The sequence below is a fragment of the Boleophthalmus pectinirostris genome, unplaced genomic scaffold, assembly GCF_026225935.1.
Source record: "Boleophthalmus pectinirostris isolate CB_2022bp ecotype Guang Dong unplaced genomic scaffold, ASM2622593v1 HiC_scaffold_21, whole genome shotgun sequence".
NCBI classification, from domain to species: Eukaryota; Metazoa; Chordata; class Actinopteri; order Gobiiformes; family Gobiidae; genus Boleophthalmus; species Boleophthalmus pectinirostris.
This window is the reverse complement of record NW_026571175.1, coordinates 38,152,755-38,172,085: the sequence shown is the minus strand read 5'-3', so window position 1 is coordinate 38,172,085 and position 19,331 is coordinate 38,152,755. Positions and strand designations below refer to the sequence as shown.

The following is a 19,331-nucleotide window of genomic DNA, read 5'->3' as shown; positions in this document are numbered from 1 at the left end:
CCAGAGTGTGTGAACAGTGTGTGTGAACAGAGTGTGTGAACAGTGTGTGACCAGAGTGTGTGAACAGAGTGTGTGAACAGAGTGTGTGAACAGTGTGTGAGCAGAGTGTGTGAACAGAGTGTGTGAACAGTGTGTGACCAGACTGTGTGAACAGTGTGTGTGAACAGAGTGTGTGAGCAGAGTGTGTGACCAGAGTGTGTGAACAGTGTGTGACCAGAGTGTGTGAACAGTGTGTGAACAGAGTGTGTGACCAGAGTGTGCTGTGTGTGAACAGTGTGTGACCAGAGTGTGTGAACAGTGTGTGTGAACAGAGTGTGTGAGCAGAGTGTGTGACCAGAGTGTGTGAACAGTGTGTGTGTGTGAACAGTGTGTGACAGACAGTGTGTGTGAACAGTGTGTGTGTGTGACCAGAGTGTGTGAACAGTGTGTGAACAGTGTGTGTGACCAGAGTGTGTGACCAGAGTGTGTGAACAGAGTGTGTGAACAGAGTGTGTGAACAGTGTGTGAGCAGAGTGTGTGACCAGAGTGTGTGAACAGTGTGTGACCAGCGTGTGTGAACAGTGTGTGACCAGAGTGTGTGAACAGTGTGTGACCAGAGTGTGTGACCAGAGTGTGTGAACAGTGTGTGACCAGAGTGTGTGAACAGTGTGTGACCAGAGTGTGTGAACAGTGTGTGACCAGAGTGTGTGACCAGAGTGTGTGAACAGTGTGTGACCAGAGTGTGTGAACAGTGTGTGACCAGAGTGTGTGAACAGTGTGTGTGAACAGAGTGTGTGAACAGACAGAGTGTGTGAACAGAGTGTGTGACCAGAGTGTGTGAAAGAGTGTGTGACCAGAGTGTGTGAACAGTGTGTGACCAGAGTGTGTGAACAGTGTGTGTGACCAGAGTGTGTGACCAGAGTGTGTGACCAGAGTGTGTGAACAGTGTGTGACCAAAGTGTGTGAACAGTGTGTGACCAGAGTGTGTGAACAGTGTGTGACCAGCGTGTGTGAACAGTGTGTGACCAGAGTGTGTGACCAGAGTGTGTGAACAGTGTGTGACCAGAGTGTGTGACCAGAGTGTATGAACAGTGTGTGACCAGAGTGTGTGACCAAAGTGTGTGAACAGTGTGTGACCAGTGTGTGTGAACAGTGTGTGTGAACAGTGTGTGAGCAGTGTGAGCAGAGTGTGAACAGAGTGTGTGAACAGAGTGTGTGAACAGAGTGTGTGAACAGTGTGTGAACAGTGTGTGAGCAGTGTGTGAACAGAGTGTGTGAGCAGAGTGTGTGAGTAGAGTGTGTGAACAGTGTGTGTGAACAGTGTGTGTGAACAGAGTGTGTGAACAGTGTGTGTGAGCAGAGTGTGTGAGCAGAGTGTGTGAGCAGAGTGTGTGAGCAGAGTGTGTGAACAGTGTGTGAACAGTGTGTGTGAACAGTGTGTGTGAACAGAGTGTGTGAACAGTGTGTGAACAGTGTGTGAGCAGAGTGTGTGAGCAGAGTGTGTGAACAGTGTGTGTGAACAGAGTGTGTGAACAGTGTGTGAGCAGAGTGTGTGAACAGTGTGTGTGTGAACAGAGCGTGTGAACAGAGTGTGTGAACAGTGTGTGTGAGCAGAGTGTGTGAGCAGAGTGTGTGAACAGTGTGTGTGTGTGTGAACAGTGTGTGAACAGTGTGTGTGAACAGTGTGTGAGCAGAGTGTGTGAGCAGAGTGTGTGAACAGTGTGTGTGAGCAGTGTGTGAACAGAGCGTGTGAGCAGAGTGTGTGAACAGTGTGTGTGAACAGAGTGTGTGAAGCAGAGTGTGTGAACAGAGTGTGTGAGCAGAGTGTGTGAGCAGAGTGTGTGAACAGTGTGTGAACAGAGTGTGTGAACAGTGTGTGTGTGAGCAGAGTGTGTGAACAGTGTGTGAGCAGAGTGTGTGAACAGAGTGTGTGAACAGAGTGTGTGAACAGAGTGTGTGTGAGCAGAGTGTGTGAGCAGAGTGTGTGAGCAGAGTGTGTGAACAGTGTGTGTGAACAGAGTGTGTGACAGGTACAGATCAGGTCCTGCAGGGGGAGGCAGTGAGCACAGACACAGACTTTGGAGACAGTGGTTTATTCAAACCTTCAAACTCTGTTCAGAGAAGAAAAGGAAGAGTCTTCCACAAACAGATGTCGTCATGTTACAAAGTACAACAGAAACAATACTTTATAAACTTATTCACACAAAATTAAATAATCATTTAAAATAACTCTCACAGTAAACAACAAACAGAAGCAGAAATTACAATATCGATTGCACACAATCTGAAGTTCACGTACACGTCCTTACAGAGTCAAAGTGTGACCAGCTCTGGACGGCGGAGGGTCTGGAGCTGGGACAGAGGAGCTCTTGCACTCACACACACTGGCCAGTGCGGCGGTTTTTCATTAGAAAAGTTTGGACGAGGGAGTAACTACATACGTGTGCGTGGCGTGCTGATGGACGGAGGAGAGCACAGTACAATCGAGGTCCTGGACGATGGAGCAGCAGATGAGGTCCTCTGGACAAACTGCTCGTCTGTCTGTCACAGACTCTGCAAACTCAAAGTGCCAAACATGTGAACAGAACTCAAGCCCCGGAGGAGGAGTGGCCCCGGGCCCCCAGCAGCAGAGAGAGGAGCCCCACGGCCCCCAGCCTCTTCAGCAGAGCCACAGTGTCTTTAGGAATGAGCAGCTGGGCCAGGAGGTTGGTGATGAGGGAGATCTCATGAGCCACACACACAAAGATGAAGCTACTGACCAGGATGTTGAGGGACGGGTTTCCAGGGATGAGCACTAAGATGCCCTTGGTGTCTGCTGCCAGCCAGATGTGGTACTGACAGATGAACAGCTGGACACAGCACATTTTGGGTTTAGTTTTACACTTCTGTACTTCTTCTTCTTTATACTTCACACTGAGACTCTGGATCTTACCTCCAAAGAGATTTTCCCAAACCAGGCAAAAAAGGAGCTGTAGACGGAGCGGGCGAAGCCGGGAATGTTCCTGATGAGGATGAAGGCCAGAATCTGAGGAGACACAGGAGCATCACAGAGAGGTCAGCACAAACTTTACCCTGTGGACTCCATTCAAATGGATGTGTGCAACCTGACATCTACAGCGGCCTCAGAGGACAAACACAAACAAAGATCAGTAACATCACGTCCACTCTGTTTGGAGGCCAACATCACCCACCGGGAGCACAGAGATGTAGGGGTGCATCTGGTTGCACTGGGCTTTGGTTTGGCAGTTACTGGCCCACACTGAGTACGTCTAAAGTAAAGAGGACACAAGATGTTAGGAAGCCTTCACTTTGCTGTGAGGAGCACTAGTGTGTCAGGTCTTCATCCAGAACCAACTACAGCGAGAGTCCAACACTTACGACGAAAGAGAGGCCAGACAGGAGCAGCAGGGGCAGGGAGACTTTAGCCGAGAACAGAGCTTCTCCTCTGGTCTCCGACAGCACCTGCTTCTTCTGAAGGAGCAGATAGAGGAAGGCAAACACCATCCCCTGTAGCACGGCCTGCAAACACACCAGCACTCACATCCACATCTACTGGAACAGAGCGGTCGTGGAGCTACGGCACCAAAGCACTTACAAACCGGTCCAGTCTCCAGCGGAACCACCACTCGCGAATGTCCCCGTCCAGTTGGAAGAGGCTGGAAAGCGGCCACGCCGTGAAGGTGCTCTCGAACACGCCCTGCACACAGGAACAATCACACCACATTCAACAGTTTTCCAACAGTGTTGAGGACACTGCCTCTGGAGGGACTGTGCTGTTACCTGTGAATAGGCAAAGAGGCAAATGAGCAGCAGGAGGCCCACTAACTTGAGCAGGATTCCCAAGTACCACAGGGCGCTGTCTGTTCACACAGAGAGAAGAAGAACACAGGTGAGGGGCGCCGCGGCCACGTCCACAACACTCGAGCGCTTAGGGACACCTACTGCTGGCTTTCTTCTGCACGATCTGAGGCCACGCGGCCAGCGCGCCGTAGATGATCACGAACCAGAACGACACCAGAGGAACGAAGTAATAGAACTGGTACGGCCTGTCCATCACCGCGCACAACACCAGCACCAGGAAGTTGAGGCGGAACAGAACCTGCGGCACGAGCACGGTCACACCGGCGCCGCGGGAGCACAAAGCACGGAGGCCGCGGAGCCGCACTCACCTGGCACACTCTGTACAGGCCGAAGTCCCCTTTGAGCCAGAAGAAGGAGAAGTGTCCGTAGCCCGTCTGGAAGAGATAGGCCGCCACCAGCACGCGCACGTGCATGTAGACCGGAATGAACTGACACACACAAGAACAATCAGCTCCTGCTTTGACACCACACACAGAATAGAGAGGAAGACTCACAGCACTGGCTCCTGAAATATGATAGATGAGAATGACCAACTGCATCCAGCCCTTCCACTCATCTGTCTGCTCCCTGTTCAGCACACGACTCTGGAACACAGCACACAGTCACAGACACACAGGGACACGCACACAGAGACACGACACACAGGGACACGACACACAGAGACACGACACACAGAGACACCACACACAGAGACACGACACACAGAGACACGACACCACGACACACGACACGACACAACACACAGAGACACACACAGAGACACAGAGACACGACACACAGAGACACACGACACACAGAGACACACACAGAGACACACAGACACACACGACACACAGAGACACGACACACAGAGACACGACACACACACACACACAGAGAACACGACACACAGAGACACGCACACAGACACACAGACACACAGAGACACGAGACACACAGAGACACGACACACAGAGACACACACACAGAGACACACACAGAGACACGACACGACACACACACAGAGACACGACACACAGAGACACGAGACACGACACACACACACACAGACACACACGCACACAGAGACACGACACACAGAGACACACACACAGAGACACGCACACAGAGACACACACACAGAGACACGACACACAGAGACACGACACACAGAGACACGACACACAGAGACACGACACACAGAGACACGACACACAGAGACACAGACACACGAGACACGACACACAGACACGACACACAGAGACACGACACACACACACACAGAGACACGACACAGAGACACACACAGAGACACGACACACACACACACAGACACGAGACACACAGAGACACACACACAGAGACACACAGACACACACACAGAGACACACAGACACACACACACACACAGAGACACGACACACACACACACGAGACACGACACACACGAGACACACACACACACAGAGACACACACACACACAGACACACACACAGAGACACAGACACACACAGAGACACGACACACAGAGACACGACACACAGAGACACGACACAGACACGACACACAGCACAGAGACACGACACGACACGACACACAGAGACACACACAGACACACACACAGACACGACACACAGAGACACGACACACAGAGACACGACACAGCACACACAGGACACGACGACACACACACACAGAGACACGACACACAGAGACACGACACACGAGAGACACGACACAGAACGACACGACACACAGACAGACACACACAGAGACACGACACACAGAGACACGACACACACACAGGGACACACACAGAGACACACGACACACACAGAGACACGACACAGAGACGACACGAGAGACACGACACACAGAGACACGACACAGAGACACGACACACAGAGACACACACAGACACGACACACAGAGACACGACACACAGAGGACACACAGACACACACACAGACACGACACAGACGACACACACAAGACACACAGGCACACGCACACAGAGACACACACACACAGAGACACACACACACAGGGACACACACAGAGACACGACACACAGAGGACACGACACACAGAGACACGACACACGAGGGACACGACACACAGAGACACGACACACAGGGGACACGAACACACACACACACACAGAGACACACACACAGACACGACACGACACACAGACACGACACACGAGACACGACACACACAGAGACACACACGACACAGAGACACGACACAGACACACAGGAGACACGCACACAGAGACACGACACACAGGACACACACCACGGGACACGACACCAGAGACACGACACACAGAGACACGACACACACGACACACAGACACACAGAGACACGAACACACACAGACCGACACAGACACACACAGACACAGACACACAGAGACACGAGGGACACGCACACAGAGACACACACAGACACACACACAGGACGACACACACAGAGACACGACACACACACACAGACACGACACAACAGAGACACACACACAGACACACACAGACAGACACAGACACACACGGGACACACGACACGACACACAGACACGACACACACGACACAGACACGACAGACGACACACAGAGACACGGAGACACACAGACACAGACACAGACAGACACAGAGACACGCACAGAGACACGACACAGAGACACGACACACAGAGACAGACACACACACAGACACGACACACGACACACACACAGACACGACACGGACACACAGAGACACGACACACAGAGACACGACACACAGTCACAGACACACACAGAGACACGACACACACACACAGAGACACACACACAGAGACACAGACACACAGAGACACACACACAGAGACACGACACACAGGGACACGACACACAGACACAGAGACACGACACACACACAGAGACACGACACACACACAGAGACACGACACGACACACACAGACACACACAGAGACACACACACAGAGACACGAGACACACACACGGACACACACAGGGACACACACCACAGAGACACGACACACAGGGACACGACAGACACAGACACACAGCACACACAGGACACGCACACAGAGACACGACACACGACACACAGAGACACGACACCACACAGAGACACGACACACAGAGACACGACACACAGAGACACGACACACAGACACGACACACAGGACACAGACACGACACAGGACACGACGCACAGACACACGCACACAGAGACACGACACACAGAGACACACACAGAGACACACGACACGACACACAGACACGACACACAGAGACACGACACACAGGGACACGACACACAGAGACACGCACGAGACACACACAACACAGAGACACACAGACACACACACAGAGACACACAGAACGACACACAGAGACACGCCACACACACACAGAGACACGCACACAGACAGACACACACACGACACACACAGACACACACACACACACAGACACACAGAGACACGACACACAGGGACACGACACACACAGGGACACGCACACAGAGACACGCACACACACACACACACAGACACAGCACACAGAACACGACACACAGAGACACGACACACAGAGACACGACACACAGACACACAGACACACAGGGACACACACACACACACAGAGACACGACACACAGGGACACGCACACAGAGACACACACAGACACGACACACAGAGACACGACACACAGAGGACACGACACACACAAGAGACACACACAGACACACACACAGAGACACACACAGGGACACACAACACACAGAGACACGCACACAGAGACACGCACACAGAGACACGACACACAGAGACACGACACACAGACACACACACAGGGACACGCACACAGAGACACACAGACACACAGAGACACGACACACAGGAGACACACACACAACAGACACAGAGACACAGAGACACACACACAGACACACAGACACGACACACACAGAGACACACACACAGAGACACACACAGGGACACGCACACAGAGACACGACACACAGACACACACACAGACACACACACAGACACACACACAGGGACACGACACACAGAGACACAGACACACACAGACACGACACGACACACACAGAGACACGACACACAGGGACACGACACACAGGGACACGACACACACAGAGACACGACACACAGAGACACACAGACACACAGAGACACGACACACACACAGAGACACACACACAGACACGACACACAGACACACACACACACACAGAGACACACACACAGGGACACGACACACAGAGACACGACACACAGGACACACACGGGACACACACACAGGGACACGACACACAGAGACACACACACACAGACACACACACACACGAGACACAGACACACAGAGACACGACACACAGACACACACACAGGGCACACAGGACACACAGAACACGACACACAGGGACACGACACACAGGGACACGACACACAGGGACACGACACACACAGGACACAGACACACGGACACGCACACAGTCACAGACACACAGAGACACGACACACAGGACACACACAACACACACACGACACGACACACAGAGACACGACACACAGTCACAGACACACAGGGACACGCACACAGTCACAGACACACAGAGACACGACACACAGATACGACACACAGAGACACACACACACAGAGACACGACACACACAGGGACACGACACACAGAGACACGGGACACACAGGACACGACACACAGACACACACAGACACACACACAGTCACAGACACACAGGGACACACACGGGACACGACACACACAGACACGACACACAGACACGACACACAGGGACACGACACACAGGACACACACACACAGACACGACACACAGGGACACACAGGGACACACACACAGACACACACAGACACACACACACACAGACACGACACACACAGGGACACGACACGACACAGGACACACACACAGGGACACACAGACACACACAGACACACACACAGGGACACACACACAGAGACACGACACACAGAGACACGACACACAGTCACACACACACAGGGACACGCACACAGTCACAGACACACAGAGACACGACACACAGAGACACGACACACAGAGACACCACACACAGAGACACGACACACAGGGACACGACACACAGAGACACGACACACAGAGACACGACACACAGGGACACGACACACAGAGACACGACACACAGAGACACGACACACAGAGACACGACACACAGAGACACGACACACAGGGACACGACACACACACAGGGACACGACACACAGAGACACGACACACAGAGACACACACAACAGGACACGACACACAGACACACAGTCACAGACAGACACACAGGGACACGCACACAGAGACAACACACACACGACACACAGGACACGACACACACACACACAAACACACAGAGACACGACACACAGAGACACGACACACAGAGACACCACACACAGGGACACGCACACAGAGACACGACACACAGAGACACGACACACAGTCACAGACACACAGGGACAAACACACAGGGACACGACACACAGGACACGACACACAGAGACACGCACACAGGGACACGACACACAGAGACACGACACACAGAGACACGACACACAGAGACACGACACACAGAGACACACACACAGAGACACGACACACAGGGACACGCACACAGAGACACGACACACACAGGACACGACACAGGGACAGCACACAGGGACACACACACAGAGACACACAGAGACACGACACACAGACACGACACACAGACACACAGACACAACACAGAGACACGACACACAGGGACACGCACACAGAGACACGACACACAGACACGACACACAGAGACACGACACACAGGGACACACACACACAGTCACAGACACACAGGGACACACACACAGAGACACGACACACAGGGACACGACACACAGAGGACACGACACACAGTCACAGACACACAGGGACACGACACACAGGGACACGACACACAGAGACACGACACACAGGGACATGACACACAGGGACACACACACAGTCACAGACACACAGGGACAGGCACACAGGACACGACACACAGGGACACGCACACAGGGACACGACACACAGGGACACACACACAGGGACATGACACACAGGGACACGACACACAGGGACACACACACACACACACAGAGACACGACACACAGAGACACGACACACAGAGACACGACACACAGGGACACACACAGTCACAGACACACAGGGACACGCACACAGGGACATGACACACAGAGACATGACACACAGAGACACGACACACAGAGACACGACACACAGGGACACACACACAGGGACACGACACACAGGGACACGACACACAAGGACACGCACACAGGGACACGACACACAGAGACACGACACATAGAGACACGACACACAGTGACACGACACACAGAGACACGACACACAGGGAAACGACACACAGGGACACAGAGGACAAAGAGGACACAGAGGGACACAGAGGGACACAGAGGGACACAGAGGGACACAGAGGGACACAGAGGGACACAGAGGGACACAGAGGGACACAGAGGGACACAGAGGGACACAGAGGCACAGAGGGACACAGAGGGACACAGAGGGACACAGAGGGACACAGAGGGACACAGAGGACACAGAGGGACACAGAGGGACACAGAGGGACACAGAGGACACAGAGGGACACAGAGGACACAGAGGACACAGAGGACACAGAGGACACAGGACTCACCTCTTTGGTGCTCTCGCTGCAGAACACTCCCAGCACAAACACATTGATCAGAGGGATGAAGAAGGCCGAGTGACTGTAACATTTCTGTTCCTTCATAAACACGTCTGCTCTGTCACACAGGTAGAAGTAAACCATGATGAGCCCCATTCTGCACAGGGCCCCGCACGCCGCCTCGGCCCCCGGGGGCCCGGGGGCCGTAGCCGGCTTCTTCTCCTCTAAACTCTCCGGGTCGGGGGCCGGGGGCCGCCGATGGGGCCGTTTCCTCAGAAAGTGGAACAGCAAGAAAAGTAGAGTGGAGGCCACAAACAAACACAGCGCCATCTTCTGGAGAAAAGTGAGCGGGGGCGAGTTCTGGCAGCAGGAACCGTCAATGGGCCGGATCACTTTGTTACACACACTGTTCATTAAGGCCATGGCCCCCTGAGAACACACACACACACACGAGGGTCAAGTTTATGTAACACACACACACACGAGGGTCACGTTCATGTAACACACACACACACGAGGGTCAAGTTTATGTAACACACACACACACACACACGAGGGTCACGTTTATGTAACACACACACACACACACGAGGGTCAAGTTTAGTAACACACACACACACGAGGGTCACGTTCATGTAACACACACACACACGAGGGTCACGTTCATGTAACACACACACACACACAAGTTTAGTAACACACACACACACACGAGGGTCACGTTTATGTAACACACACACACACACACGAGGGTCACGTTCATGTAACACACACACACACACACGAGGGTCAAGTTTATGTAACACACACACACACACGAGGGTCACGTTCATGTAACACACACACACACACGAGGGTCACGTTCATGTAACACACACACACACGAGGGTCAAGTTCATGTAACACACACACACACACACGAGGGTCACGTTCATGTAACACACACACACACACACGAGGGTCACGTTTATGTAACACACACACACACACACGAGGGTCAAGTTTAGTAACACACACACACACGAGGGTCACGTTCATGTAACACACACACACACACGAGGGTCACGTTTATGTAACACACACACACACACACACGAGGGTCACGTTCATGTAACACACACACACACACGAGGGTCACGTTCATGTAACACACACACACACACACACACGAGGGTCACGTTCATGTAACACACACACACACACACGAGGGTCACGTTCATGTAACACACACACACACACACACGAGGGTCACGTTCATGTAACACACACACACACACACGAGGGTCACGTTCATGTAACACACACACACACACAGTCACATGTAACACACACACACACGAGGGTCACGTTCATGTAACACACACACACGAGGGTCACGTTCATGTAACACACACACACACGAGGGTCACGTTCATGTAACACACACACACACGAGGGTCACGTTCATGTAACACCACAGTTCACTCTCATGTTTGACTTCAGCTCCTCACCACGTCCACGCTGCTGTCCGCCATGTGCAGCCCGTCAGACGACTGGTTCAGAGTCTCCAGAGCCGCCAGACGGGACACGGAGAGCGGCCGGACGAGAGAGCGCCCGAAGGACAGAGCCTCCGCCGCTGCTTCATTGTACAGGTCGATCTGCTGATCTGTGATCATCCTCCTGCTCGCACTCAGGGCCCTCCAGTTCACCGGCTCTGCACACACACACACACACACACTGAGACACACTGAGACACACACAGACTGAGACACTCTGAGACACTCTGAGACACTCTGAGACACTCTGAGACACACTGAGACACACTGAGACACACACAGACACACACAGACACACACTGAGACACTCTGAGACACACTGAGACACTCTGAGACACACTGAGACACACTGAGACACACACAGACACACACTGAGACACACAGACACACAGACCACACTGAGACACTCTGAGACACACTGAGACACACTGAGACACACTGAGACACACTGAGACACACATACACATGAGACACTGAGACACACTCTGAGACACTCTGAGACACACACTAGACACACTGAGACACACAGACACTGAGACACTGAGACACTCTGAGACACTCTGAGACACACATACACACAGACACACAGACACACACTGAGACACTCTGAGACACTCTGAGACACACTGAGACACTCAGAGACACACTGAGACACACTGAGACACACACTGAGACAGAGACACTGAGACAGAGACACTGAGACAGAGAGAGTGAGACAGAGAGAGTGAGACAGAGAGAGTGAGACAGAGAGAGTGAGACAGAGAGAGTGAGACAGAGTGAGACAGAGAGAGTGAGACAGAGAGAGTGAGACAGAGAGAGTGAGACAGAGAGAGTGAGAGAGAGAGTGAGACAGAGAGAGTGAGACAGAGAGAGTGAGACAGAGAGAGAGAGAGAGAGTGAGACAGAGAGAGTGAGACAGAGAGAGTGAGACAGAGAGAGTGAGACAGAGAGAGTGAGACAGAGAGAGTGAGACAGAGAGAGTGAGAGCTCCTGCAGTCGGCCGTGGGAGGAGCAGCAGAGAGGACAGTATCAGAGTTACTGATGTCCTCTCAGACTCTGGTTGTGTTTTTACTCTTGTGAGTTTGTGTCTAAGCAGCTGTAGATCTGAGCAGATCAACCCTCCTCCTGCTCCTCAAACACACAGAGGTGTGACCGTGGTTCTTCTGCTCAGAACTGTTTTCTTTGTCTCCAGTGATAAGACAGAAGCCACAGTGTCCAGTGGTGATTAAATGACTAAAATACTATTTTATCTTCCCATTTTTATACTGGAATGACGTAACCTCGAGCCTGAAAACATTGGATCTCTCAAAAACTCACTGTCGTCATTGTGCTCTTGAGCAAGGCACCACATGGCCTTGTATGAGTGTGGTGGTTTAGCAGCACAATAGAGGATGAATAATGCACAAAATCCATCCATCCATTTTCGTCCGCTTATCCGGGGTCGGGTCGCGGGGGCAGCAGCCTAAGCAGGGACTCCCAGACTTCCTTCACCCCAGACACGTCCTCCAGCTCCTCCGGGGGGACCCCGAGGCGTTCCCAGGCCAGCCGAGAGACATAGTCCCTCCAGTGTGTCCTGGGTCTTCCCCGGGGCCTCCTCCCGGTGTGACATGCCCAGAACACCTCCCGAGGGAGACGCCCAGGAGGCATCCGGAACAGATGCCCGAGCCTCAACTGGCTCCTCTCGACGTGGAGGAGCAGCGGCTCTACTCCGAGCTCCTCCCGTGTGACTGAGCTCCTCACCCTATCTCTAAGGGAGACGCCCAGCCACCCTGCGGAGGAAACTCATTTTGAGCACTTGTATCCGCGATCTCGTCCTTTCGGTCACTACCCAGAGCTCATGACCAGAGGTGAGAGGAGGAACGAAGACTGACCGGTAAATCTTCACCACAACGGTCCGATACAGCGACCGCATCACTGCAGACGCTGCACTGATCCGCCTGTCAATCTCACGTTCCATCCTCCCCTCACTCGTGAACAAGACCCCGAGACACTTGAACTCCTCCACTTGAGGCAGAGACTCTCCACCCAAGACACCTTTTTCCGGTTGAGAAACATGGCCTCAGACTTAGAAGAGCTGATCTTCATCCCAGCCGCTTCACACTCGGCTGCAAACCGCCCCAGTGCTGCAGGTCCTGGTTTGATGAAGCCAACAGGACAACATCGTCTGCAAACAGCAGAGATGATCCTGTGGTCCCCGAACCGGACCCCCTCCGGCCCCTGACTGCGCCTAGAAATTCTGTCCATAAATACAATGAACAGAACCGGTGACAAAGGTGCAGCCCTGGCGGAGTCCAACATGCACCGGGAACAGGTCTGACTTACTGCCGGCAATGAACACAGCTCCTGCTCCGGTCATACAGGGACCGGACAGCCCTTAGCAAAGGGCCCCGGACCCCATACTCCCAGAGCACCCCCCACAGGACACCACGAGGGACACGGTCGAATGCCTTCTCCAAGTCCACAAAACACATGTGGACTGGTTGGGCAAACTCCCATGAACCTCGAGCACCGATGGAGAGTGTAGAGCTGGTCCAGTGTTCCACGGCCAGGACCAAAACCTCACTGCTCCTCCTGAATCCGAGGTTCGACCATCGGCCGAATTCTTCTCTCCAGTTCCCTGGCATAGACCTTACCGGGAAGGGTGAGGAGTGTGATCCCCCTATAGTTGGAACACACCCTCCGGTCCCCCTTCTTATACAGAGGGACCACCACCCCGGTTTGCCAGGCCAGAGGTACTGTCCCCGACCGCCACGCGATGTTGAAGAGGCGTGTCAGCCAAGACCCACAACATCCAGAGACTTAAGGTACTCAGGACGGATCTCATCCAACCCCGGAGCCTTGCCACCAAGGAGCTTTCCAACCACCTCAGTGACTTCAGCCAGGGTGATGGATGAGTCCGTCTCCAAGTCCCCAGCCTCGGCCTCCTCCTCGGAAGACGTGACGGTAGGATTGAGGGGATCCTCAAAGTATTCCTTCCACCGCCGGACAACGTCCCCAAAAAATGCACAAAATAGTGCATTATTTTCATCATGAATTACATGACAACCTCCAGTTCAATCAGAACTCGTCTGTTCTCCAGCTCCCACACAGAAGCTCAAACATCTAAAGTCTCTCGATTTAATCACATTAGCAACATTTTGTGTTTCCTGAAAACCTGGAGTAGAAATGTGTCGCTGCCCAGATGTGTCGCTGATAAGAGCAGGAAAAAGCCCACAGTGATGACACACGCTGACCTTGAATGTGCCAGTAGACGTCTGCGTGCTGGGCCAGCCTCTCCAGAGCAGGAGACATGGAGGTCAGGTTGACTTTGTACTGGTGCAGACCCTCTGCGCTCCCCTTGAAGTCTCTGATGATCCACTGGTTAAACACACACAGGCTCCATTCAAACACACGTTACAGGAGGATTGTGTCTAAGCGGCAGAGCGTCCGACTTACTGAAGCGGCTCCGACGATCAGGACGTCAGGCTTTACTGGTGCCTGCAACGAGGAGCACAGAAGAGGTGAGAGAAGGACTCGTGCCCTTTGTGTGACAAACACTTTACTCACATTGGACGCTGAGATTAAACGCTCCTTCATTGAGTTATTTGTCCAAGGGCTCCACACAAAATCCTGTCAAATGTCAAAGAAACATGTTTCTTCAAAGCAGCGAGACAGAAAGAAACATGTTCCAGTCAAAAGAACTCACCACTTGAGCCGTGGAGCTGTTGTCTTTAAAGGAGATGTCTGCATGTCTCTGTCCGGACACAAACACACGGTAAAACTAAACCAAACTAAACCAAACTAAACCAGACCAAACTAAACCAGACTAAACTAAACTAAACCAAACTAAACTAAACTAAACCAGACCAAACTAAACTAAACCAGACCAAACTAAACCAGACTAAACTAAACTAAACCAAACTAAACCAAACCAAACCAAACTAAACTAAACTAAACTAAACCAAACCTAAACCAAACTAAACTAAACCAAACTAAACTAAACTAAACCAAACTAAACTAAACTAAACCAAACTAAACTAAACTAAACCAGACCAAACTAAACTAAACCAGACCAAACTAAACTAAACCAGACCAAACTAAACTAAACCAGACCAACTAAACCAACTAAACCAAACCAAACTAAACCAAACTAAACCAAACTAAACCAAACCAAACTAAACTAAACCAGACCAAACTAAACCAGACTAAACTAAACTAAACTAAACCAGACTAAACCAAACTAAACTAAACCGAACTAAACCAAACTAAACCAAAAACTAAACCAAACTAAACCAAACTAAACTAAACCAAACTAAACTAAACCAAACTAAACTAAACTAAAACTAAACCAGACCAAACTAAACTAAACCAGACCAAACTAAACCAAACCAGACTAAACCAGACTAAACCAAACTAAACTAAACCAAACTAAACCAAAACTAAACTAAACCAAACTAAACCAAACCAAACTAAACTAAACCAGACCAAACTAAACCAGACTAAACCAAACTAAACCAAACTAAACTAAACTAAACTAAACCAAACCAAACTAAACCTAAACCAAACTAAACTAAACCAAACTAAACTAAACCAACTAAACCAAACTAAACCAAACCAAACTAAACTAAACCAAACTAAACTAAACTAAACTAAACTAAACCAAACTAAACTAAACCAAACTAAACTAAACTAAACTAAACCAAACTAAACCAAACTAAACTAAACTAAACTAAACCAAACTAAACCAAACTAAACCAGACCAAACTAAACTAAACTAAACCAAAGCCGGCTCCGTCCACACTCGTCCTCACCTTTACGGGAAACTGCCTCTGAGACGCGATGATACTGACGAACGACACAAACAGAGCTCTGATCCGGGAGTCACCGATGAAGAGAACCTTCTTCCCATCGAGGCAGGTGCTGGCCTCCCTGTGACGGACAGATGACAGGGGACAGGAGACAGGGGACAGGAGACAGGGGACAGGTGACAGGGGACAGGTGACAGGGGACAGGTGAGCGTCTCTCATTAACACCAGATTAGAGGCCCCGAAAAACACACCACAGTCACCCACAGTCACCCACAGTCACCCACAGTCACCCACAGTCACCCACAGTCACCCACAGTCACCCAGACCCAGGCTCCTCTGCCGCACTCACCTGTGGTTGTACCTGTGCATCATGCAGCCATCGGGCTGCCACACTCTGTTCCGCAGGAAACGTCCCGTGGACAGGAGCCACGTGCACGAGTCTGAGCCTGAGGGACACATGCACGTGCACACTTGGGTTAAAACACAGTCACATGTGTAAGGTGTGTGAGGTGTGTAACATCTGTAAAGTGTGTAACATCTGTAAAGTGTGTAACATCTGTAAAGTGTGTAACATCAGTGCGGTTAACAGCAGCTGATGCTAAACAGCCCGTGTCCGTGCACGTGTCCGTGGCGTGTCAATGTCCGTGGCGTGTCCGTGTCCCGTGCCCCCTGTCCGTGTCCCGTGCCCCCTGTCCGTGTCCCGTGCCCCCTGTCCGTGTCCCGTGTCCGTGCACGCGGCTCCGGGACAGATTCACGGGGACGGAGCTGAGGAGCCGCGGGGACACGGAGGTTCCCGTGGCTCTTTTGTCCGCAGAATTCTGTAGTTTTGGTGACATAATGTTCAGACAATACGAAGCGAGGCTAACAGTAGCATTAGCACAGATTCTCCTCCGTCCGCAGGAAAAACGAGGCCGCGCTTACCGATGAGCACGCGCGCAGAGGAGTGGAGCAGCAGCAGCACGAGCGCGAGGAACACGGAGATGACTTTAGCGTTTTTAATGGTGAAATATTGATTTATTTCGCGTTTGCCCAGGCTATAAGCCAGGGTCGCCATCTTTGCTCCTCCATGACAACAAGCAGACTGACGCAGAGGCGTGCGTCGTGACGCAGAGCACGCTTTGGCCCCGCCCACATACTGTGTACAGTTTTCACATGACGTCACAACGTTCTGTACGTTAGAGCGGCACATCCGGGAACTTGCCTGGTGAGACGAAAACAAACAAACCTCATGAACTTTAATGTCAAATAACGTCAATAAACGTGATTTTTACACAACTCCAGGTGCAGATAATAACAGAAAATACACCAAATCAACATGAATACTCAGGACATGAGCACTCTGCCGCTCGGTCACTGTGAAAGACACAAAAGTTAAATGAAATGAATATAAAACCTGCTCCTTTAGTCTCATGTACAAAGAACAACAGCTGCACTTAAACCTGCACTTTTACTCTAATCTCACTGAGTCTCCAGGTGAGAAATTGTTTTCCTGTATTTTTGCCTTTATATTTGAATTTTAATAAAGTATATTTGACTCACAGACTCAGGTTTAAAGTACATTAGCTCGTTCATTTAGAGCTCACATCATTTCTGTCAGAGCCGAAAACTGTTCACCTACATTTCTGTTTCCTTTGCTCAGATTCATTTCCAGTGTAGCTGTTTGTCTCTTGAAGACTAATGAACAATATTATAATTAAATAAAGATTTTATTAACTAGGCCAATATTTATTTGCCAGTAGAAGCTGTGACCTGCTCCTGGGTTAAGGTGCAGATGTTTTTGTGGACATGTGGAATGAACTTGAAGGTTGAAGGTTTTTTAGTTTAATTGTTTGTTCACCAACCACACAGAAACTCTTCAGCAGGTTTAACGTGAACAACAACAGACAAGAAGACAGAACTTTTTGGCTCTGAGGATCATTTTCCCCCTAAAAGGGACGTGGCACAAACAACATGCTCCATGTGACGTGGGTCTGGTTGTGTGTATAGGTCAGTATTATTTAAAGCAGAACTAAGTAACATTTTCACCTGAATTAATGTCTTTCAAAGGCCCTCTGGTGGTCACACATGACATTTAGGGGGGTTTGAAGGTTCTCTGGCGCCCCCAGGTGTCTCTGGGTGGAAAAGCCACATGTGTCTGTGATGGTGTCGGCTCTCAGGGCTCTGATCTTGTTCCCTCGAGAGCCAAATTCAACATACACACAGGTAACCGAGCTGTGACCCTCCCCTTACTGACGCGCTCTGCACTTCACTACAAGAATAAATCTCTGTTGTTTATTTGTGAGGTGTCAGTCACGGCACATCAGCTCAGACAGAGGAAACTTTTGTCCAAAGAGCAAAGAAAAAGAAAATGTGAATGGGACACAGAGCCCGAGCTCACAGGAGTCAGTGTGGGGAA

The 19,331-nt window shown here is 51.2% G+C and overlaps 1 protein-coding gene across 2 annotated transcripts; it reads right to left on the bottom strand.

The window, feature by feature from the left end:
- Positions 1–2,056: 2,056 nt before the first annotated feature.
- Positions 2,057–18,011, bottom strand: LOC110174112 (N-acetylneuraminate 9-O-acetyltransferase-like). 2 transcript variants are annotated; one of them, XM_055157241.1, is made up of 18 exons: positions 17,858–18,011; positions 17,286–17,382; positions 16,940–17,057; positions 15,835–15,882; positions 15,696–15,758; positions 15,585–15,626; positions 15,383–15,506; positions 12,105–12,307; positions 10,624–11,043; positions 4,335–4,424; positions 4,149–4,268; positions 3,922–4,078; positions 3,760–3,839; positions 3,575–3,676; positions 3,358–3,498; positions 3,171–3,248; positions 2,912–3,004; positions 2,057–2,828 (listed from the first exon to the last, which is right to left on the bottom strand). In XM_055157241.1, the coding sequence occupies exons 1-18, from the start codon at positions 17,988–17,990 to the stop codon at positions 2,568–2,570; spliced, it is 2,370 nt and encodes a 789-aa protein (XP_055013216.1). In that variant the 5' UTR covers positions 17,991–18,011; the 3' UTR covers positions 2,057–2,567. The 2 variants fall into 2 exon arrangements, 1 of the variants encoding a protein (XP_055013216.1); XR_008632711.1 differs by lacking the exon at positions 2,057–2,828 and having other exon boundaries at positions 3,084–3,248.
- Positions 18,012–19,331: the final 1,320 nt, after the last annotated feature.